Source organism: Limulus polyphemus, unplaced genomic scaffold, assembly GCF_000517525.1.
Source record: "Limulus polyphemus unplaced genomic scaffold, Limulus_polyphemus-2.1.2 Scaffold8988, whole genome shotgun sequence".
Lineage (NCBI taxonomy): Eukaryota > Metazoa > Arthropoda > Merostomata > Xiphosura > Limulidae > Limulus > Limulus polyphemus.
Window position 1 is genome coordinate 19,743 of NW_013674598.1, and position 7,933 is coordinate 27,675.

At 35.8% G+C, this 7,933-nt stretch overlaps 1 protein-coding gene across 1 annotated transcript in view; it reads left to right on the top strand.

The window, feature by feature from the left end:
- LOC111083307 (glutamate receptor ionotropic, NMDA 2B-like) overlaps nucleotides 1-7,223 on the top strand; it is a gene marked incomplete at its 3' end in the record, with an annotated part of 24,123 nt that extends 16,900 nt beyond the window's left edge. Inside the window, exons 2-3 of the mRNA XM_022379742.1 lie at nucleotides 4,142-4,323; nucleotides 6,970-7,223. Coding sequence (XP_022235450.1) covers nucleotides 4,142-4,323; nucleotides 6,970-7,223 — 436 coding nt within the window. The remainder of the gene's footprint in view (nucleotides 1-4,141; nucleotides 4,324-6,969) is intronic.
- Between the last annotated feature and the right edge of the window lie 710 nt (nucleotides 7,224-7,933).

Consider the following 7,933-nt stretch of genomic DNA (forward strand, 5'->3'; position numbering starts at 1 on the left):
AAGTTCCCTGCCCTATAATGTATTTAATTATAGCCCCCACCCCCCAGAAAACAGTAAAACAAACAACTTTAGCTTGACAGAGTTTTTGGACGAGTTTCTTGTTTTATTGAAACGCGTTAAGTTCCCTGCCCTATAATGTATTTAATTATAGCCCCCTCCCCCCAGAAAACAGTAAAACAAACAACTTTAGCTTGACAGAGTTTTTGGACGAGTTTCTTGTTTTATTGAAACGAGTTAAGTTCTCTGCCCTATAATGTATTTAATTATAGCCCCCTCCCCCCAGAAAACAGTAAAACAAACAACTTTAGCTTGACAGAGTTTTTGGACGAGTTTCTTGTTTTATTGAAACGCGTTAAGTTCTCTGCCCTATGATGTATTTAATTATAGCCCCCCCCCCGCCAGAAAACAATAAAACAAACAACTTTAGCTTGACAGAGTTATGTTTTTTTTCCTGCTACGTGTAAAACCAGTCCAGTCTCATCACAAGTTTACTTAAAATTGAGAAAATAAAAATCTAGAATGGAAGTTTGTTTGTTTTCGAATTTCGCGCAAAGCTACGCGAGGGCTATCTGCGCTAGCCGTCCCTAATTTAGCAGTGTAAGACTAGAGGGAGGGCAGCTAGTCATCACCACCCACCGCCAACTCTTGGGGCTACTCTTTTACCAACGAATAGTGGAGTTGACCGTCACAATATAACGCCCCCACGGCTGAAAGGGCGAGCATGTTTGGTGTGAGAGGGATTCGAACCCGCGACCCTCAGATTGCGAGTCGAGTGCCACCTGGCCATGCCGGGCCTGAATGGAAGTAGTGTTTACATAACACTTCTTAGAACCCGGATGAACACAAACTTTTTCACAATTTATAACCTTGTTTTAGAACATAAAGTAAGGTGACTGTTTAGTATGATAAGTTTACAATCAAAAACACGTCTTGCAAAACAGATTGGTATAGTTTGTTCACCTTATGCACACAATGGGATTAACGGCCAGTTCAAGGACCCTCAAGGCCCAGGTTTCGCTGACCAAAATTATAAACTGCATACCAGAGAGAGGGCAACCAGTTGACAGCACCCATCGTCTGAGGCGGTTACTATTAACCGAATAGCGGTATTAACTGTCGCTCTCATGACGTACCCACAGATGAAAGTACAAAGCATGTTTGGAAGCATTGCGTCTCAAACCCGAGACCTATAGATAGCCAGTCCAATAAGCTAGCCACTAGGCTACGCTCGGATTATAAAATAGTTTTACCATACCTTTTTTTTCAAGATAAAATAGTGTAATGTTGCCTTACGGTTTACCTAACAATGAATCATAACAGTTCTGCCTATTCCAAGATAAAATAGTGTAATGCTGCCTTACGGTTTACCTAACAATGAATCACAACAGTTCTGCCTATTCCAAGATAAAATAGTGTAATGTTGCCTTTGCCATAGATAAACCACTACGATATTGATAAAGGAAAACAAATAGTTTTCGGCTAAAGGTTAATCAACAGAAAATCTTAGCTCTGTCTATTCTTTAAAGAAGAAGAAAAAACTGACCTTTCTAGAGGGTCTGTGGTTCCTCTTCTTTTCTCTCTCTCTCTAACAGAAACGAGTGGAGATCTTTAATATTTCAAGCTACGGATACCATTTGGTAGCTGTCCTCAATACAAGCGTGTAAAAATTTAATGCCAGATCTAGTTAGTACATAGAAAATACTCAAACTGTCTTCCTTAGGAAAGAAATGTTTACAGATAGTTCAAGAAACAACGAACATTTTCCACTTCGATATAGAGTTTCGTCACTGAGGTTCCTCTCGCGCCGACTATGGGTTATTCATAAGTAATGGGAAAGTGTGTGTGTATTTGTTAAATAAGAAAGCGTTATTAAGAACTAAAGAATTGGTCAGCTGACAAGTTGCTTGAGTGTTATCTATTCTTCGGTCCATTATCGCTCTCTCTTCTTGCAATTATAACCCGTGTTTTTAGTAGCTTCCTAAACGTTCACATACACCTTACACGCGTGTAATAATCTTGAAAAAAACAACAACAACAACAAAAACCAACGTAATACTTGTCCAGAAATCTAATATTCTGTTTTATAAAATTTCAAGTCAACGCTTTATAACTGTGCCGAGTGTTGCCCAGTGATCATACCTACCGGTCAGTAAAGGTGAGGTTTCCCCGGTTCGCGTCCCGTTACTACATAAAATATCACGTTTGGCACTTGGGGTATCTTATAAGAGTGGCGATCAAATCCTTCAATTCTATTTGACGAAATTAACCCCAAAAATGTAGCGGTTGGGGGGTGCTGTCTCCCCTTTAGTCTATCACTTCAAAATTAGGGACAGCTAGCGCAGATAGCCCTCGAGTAGCTTTGCGCGAAATCAAAAACAAAAAAGCTTTACAACTGTGAGTTCAACTTCATAAAAATAATCACCTTTTATCTTAAGTATCACTGAAACGATTGAGGAAAATTCTAATAAATTCTAATTGATTGATAAAATTGAACGTCTACAGAGATAACCATTAACGTATACGTTAATCAACTTAGTCATGTATGTTAAATCAACTTAGTTTTCAAACCGATAGATAGCCGTATTTCGGCAATTTCTTTGGAAAAATTGAACTAATTATTAGCGTTCAAGTCTCGTTCCACAAACTCACCTATACAGAGTTTTCCAAACTTTGGTTATCCACACCCCCTTTAATTAATATAGTCTCGTGCCCGCCCCCTATGTAATACGTGGATACTCATTAAAAATGCTAAATGTGTTGTAGTAATTACTTAGTATTTTAATTAATTAAAAATATATATATTAAAAAGCTTAATTTTGCATTATTATAGCACTATCGACTCTCCCCACCCCCAAATAAATTATTTGCACCTTCCTGGGGGGGGGGGCACACTTTGTGAAACGCTGGAACGTTTAATTTCTTTACATTAATTCAAATAACATTTAATGAGTGTAATAGACAGCATATAGTTATTTTTATTACTTTTATTGGATGTAAGTGTCTTGTATGACTCTTACAACTATTACTCGTGTATTAGTTTATTATCTAGCATTTTACTTTAAGTCATGCGTGAGTTAAGTATGACTTCAAATACTTTTACTACTTTTATTCATTCATGAGTAGAGTATCTCGCAAGACTTTTACTACTGCTACTCCTATATGTGTTAAGTATCTCGCATGACTTTTACTACTGCTACTCCTATGTGTGTTAAGTATCTCGCATGACTTTTACTACTGCTACCCCTATATGTGTTAAATATCTCGCATCACTTGTACAACTGCTACTCCTATATGTGTTAAGTATCTCGCAATGACAACATTCTACAAAATACTGTAATAGTTTTCCAATATTTTTTTATTTTATTAACAGTAGTACTTAACCATAACAAATTCTAACTGAGTTGAACAGTTTTTGTTTTAAATGTTTTGTTCTGATGAGCTGTGAATTCGGCGAAACTAGTCTGTTACAATAGGAGTAACGAATCAAAGAACAGATACATACGTATATTATATATACATACATACATACGTCTACATGTCCTTTTCTTCTGGGAAAAAATTCCTAAAATACCACTTTCTAGAAATAAGCACGTTTCATGACTAGAATTCTCTGTCTGCTGGTGGAATATATCGATCTCATCACGCGCGAAGTCGGAGTCGCAACATTAAACTTCACAAACCGAAAACTGCACATTTTTGCTTCTGGTACTACTAAAATAGCAAAACTAAATCGTTTGTTGAATTCCAGTTGTTCCGAAAATAATCGATAAATTTCCAACAAGTTGTTTTCTAGCTGTAGTAGATGAAATGAAGGATCAGATGTTTCACAACTGTAACAATAACAATTATTGCACTTCCAATCGTAGAAAACAATCGTTAATGTTTCCATAGTATCTATAATAATTTTGATCTTTCAAACAGTTAATAACTTAAGATCTGTGCCTTTTTTTTTCTATTTCTCCACTGTGAAACTATTCCCTTGGACACATATGCTATATAAAAAAATAGTGCTTAAAAGTAAAAAAAAGAAAACGCATTATATAATTAATGTCACTGACAAATAAGTATATAACATGTTATAATAATAATAAAGTTGTATTACTTATAATTGAGTTGTTCTCATTTTCGAATTGTTCCCTAGCGAGTCTCCGGGTCAAGAATCCTTCAGTTAGCGCCATCTATGGAGCATCAGGCGGCAGCCATGTTGAGTATCCTCAAGAGATATTTATGGCACCAGTTTTCCATCGTCACCACTCTTATAGGAGGACACGATGATTTCGTGCGTGCTGTGAGAGACATTGTTCTCGAGAGTACAGAATTTAAGTAAGATTTTAATGTTGCAGGCATGTACAACATTTTATACCTAAAACTGTATGCAACATCTGACATACACACTAAATAATAGATTATCTGACTGTTTCTTCAAAATGCAAACACAGTGCATCTCTTACACAGCTATAAAGAAACTACGGATTTAGTCAACGGATTGGCAGAGCTGTTGAAAAGATATATCCTAAAGGCTCATTTGAAGTTGCGTCGAAAACGTACTGCTTATGTGCTGCCCTCTGGTAAAGTTTTACAATGGTGATGGGAGAAGAGTATCCTCCTCATCTATTTAATTTTTTAACACCAAATCTTCTCCAGCGTGCTCTGCTGGATACATTTAATAACTTATATCTCAAAGTAAGAAGAAAGCATAAATACAACTCTATGAAATTAATTTTACTCGTTCCTCACCAGTTTCCGTTAGCACTCATCAGATTAACCCTTTGATTAACCAGTGTCAGAGATTAGGAAAAATCTGGAGTATGGATAAGGAAAAGTGTTCTTTACAGGCACATAATTATGTGCAATATATTTTCACTTCTATTGTATTGAAAAAAGAAAGAATTCAATTAATTTGCCCGAAGGTTAATCAAAGATACAATTAATTTGCCGAAGGTTAATCAAAGATACAATTAATTTGCCGAAGGTTAATTAAAGATACAATTAATTTGCCGAAGGTTAATCAAAGATACATAAATGACGATGTATATCGTCAAATATCAACACTTTATTTTTTAATACATTTCTTTACAAATGTATCGGTTATTTTCGGCAGTATTCTTTATTTTTTGATTTTCTTTCTTCTATAAAACATGAATTTCGGTGGAGGAAAGATGGGCCTAATCCATTCCTTGATTTGCTAATCTATCACACGTTATCCAAACGCCTAAAGTATTTTAGGTTATTAGTGGTGAGTATCCACAACAACCAAATTACTTACATTCCAACGTTATACGAGCCCTACTTTATTTATTTGCTTCGCTCTTTCGGGCAGTACTGAGTCGTGAATTCGGCGAAACTGATCTGTTGTGGCGGAAACAGAAAAGCAAAGAATTGATTAGGCCTATACGTCATCTTTTCTTTATTGAAACTGAAGTTTTGGTGAAGAACATAAATAAATAACCAGCTGAATAATGATGAATAATTAATTGTGACTGTACATCACGTGCTGCCCCCCAGTGGCACAGCGGCATGTCAGCGGACTTACAACGCTAGAATCCGGGTTTCTTGCTTAATTACATATAAACATCACGTGCTATCTAAACACCTAAAGTATTTGAGGTTATTAGGGGGTGAGTAAAGGATTATACGTCTAAACCAAACAAATTGCCCGTATAGTTGTTGAACAATCAAAGTTGATGCCTGCTCGTTCTGTTATGGTTGAAACGCCAAACCGATAGGCCTAAAAATTGTTACAGAAATCAAGTTAACTGCAGATATTTTTTTTTCAAATTCCTCTCTCAATTTGTCTATTGAGCTTAAAACGAGAAGTTAAAAATATAATTTTAGATCTATATCGTAACTCCCGCAAGTCGCTGGCCAAAAAAACGTTTCGTTTAATACAAGAACTTATCAGTTGAGCTGAACGATGATAGACAAGATACTCTACGTTCACGAAAAATCACTTTAGATGTATAAAACGTGAACGTTACCCGTTCAGTATTTTACAAGTTCCTGGAAAATAACGAGCTGTGTGTGAGGTGCACGAAATGTGAAATCCGAGTTCAAGTAATTTCTTTGTCATTATTCTTTCTCTATGTGATTCAACTCTCAGATTATAACATAAGCAAATCGCTCTGTAGATAAAATTGTACCTAATCTGATTCATCTCTCAGATTATAGCATAAGCAAATCACTCTGTAGATAAAATTGTACCTAATCTGATTCAACTCTCAGATTATAACATAAGCAAATCGCTCTGTAGATAAAATTGTACCTAATCTGATTCATCTCTCAGATTATAACATAAGCAAATCGCTCTGTAGATAAAATTGTACCTAATTGATACTCTTGACCGGCTATCTTCAGAATTAGCGGATTTAGTGGCTAATGAAAAAACACGAACAGAATTCTATATCTTTGTGTTATGTATGTTCGCCAAGACCCGGATTAGAATTAGAGATAATTAATATTTATATTATCGTATAGCTTTTTTTTTCTATGATTAGTTTTGTCTTGTAGGGTTAAAAATTTGATCCACCCGTCTAACCTCTTTCGTATTAACCTTTATTAACGTCTTTTCATCAACTATTTCACCTAGCAACTGTTATTCCGCATCATCCACTTTGATAATTATTATTCCAACTTTAATTCCAAGCCCTAAAACACAAACGTTCTCAATCATCCATCAATGTCAACATTTAATATATCTTATCATATAAGCTATACATACACCTGTATTATTTGTGGTGCTTTTCTTCAAAGTACGGTTCCATTGAGTGGAAAAGCTACTTATGTGGATCACGTGTTCCGTAAAGTACTATTTAAGTATTCACTTCAGATACGTCGTTGTTTTTACCGGAGGTGAAAATGCTACATTTTAGAACACTCTTTTCGTGGTAAAATTCATTTGGGAAATTCCTGCAAGTCATTGATTGTGTTCGATTGTTGATGAATAAGATGTTTTTTTTTTAATGTTTTCAGATTCAACATTCTTGACATCTTCGTGCTGAAGGGGAAAACGAGAGACGAAATACGGACAGAATTAGAGTCTTTAAAAAACAGTGATGCTCGAGTCATTCTTCTCTATGTTACGAAAGATGAGGGAAGTAACATCATGGGAGCAGCCAATGATCTGGGAATAACAGGGAAGAATTACATGTGGATCGCCACTCAATCCGCTGTTGGTTCAGGGATTGTAAACTATGCCCCAAGCGACTTTCCTATTGGCATGTTAGGTAGTACCTCTCTCCCCCTTCCTTTGAAATGCTTAAATTTTACAAACAAGTTCTGAAATAATTGAACAAGACGAAAAGAAATGACAATGGACAACGTTAACGCAAACAGAAAATGTAACTTTTAAAAAGGTAACCTTCACGGATAACGTCGCTCTGGGAATATCTCTTTTTTTGTAATTTAGCCCCCGCCCCTCAGTGGCACAGCGGTATGTCTGCGGACTTACAACGCTAGAATCCGGGTTTCGATACCCGTGGTGGGCAGAGCAGCACAGATAGCCCATTGTGTAGCTTTGTGCTTAATTACAAACAAACAAATAAATTTAGCCCCCAGTGGCTTAGTGGTAAGTCTGAAGGCTCATAATGATAAAAATCGGGTTTCGATACCCGTGGTAGGCACAGTACAGATAGCCCATTCTATAGTTTTTTGTACTTAAAAACAAACAAATAAAACGTGATATAGGTTTTATAAGATTAGACTAAAAGTGGCGTAATTAAAGTTCTATAAGATAAAAGCTAGTAGTATAACATTTCGGTTTAATCTATTGAAACTAAAAGTGGCGTAATTAAAGTTCTATAAGATAAAAGCTAGTAGTATAACATTTCGGTTTAATCTATTGAAACTAAAAGTGGCGTAATTAAAGTTCTATAAGATAAAAGCTAGTAGTATAACATTTCGGTTTAATCTATTGAAACTAAAAGTGGCGTAATTA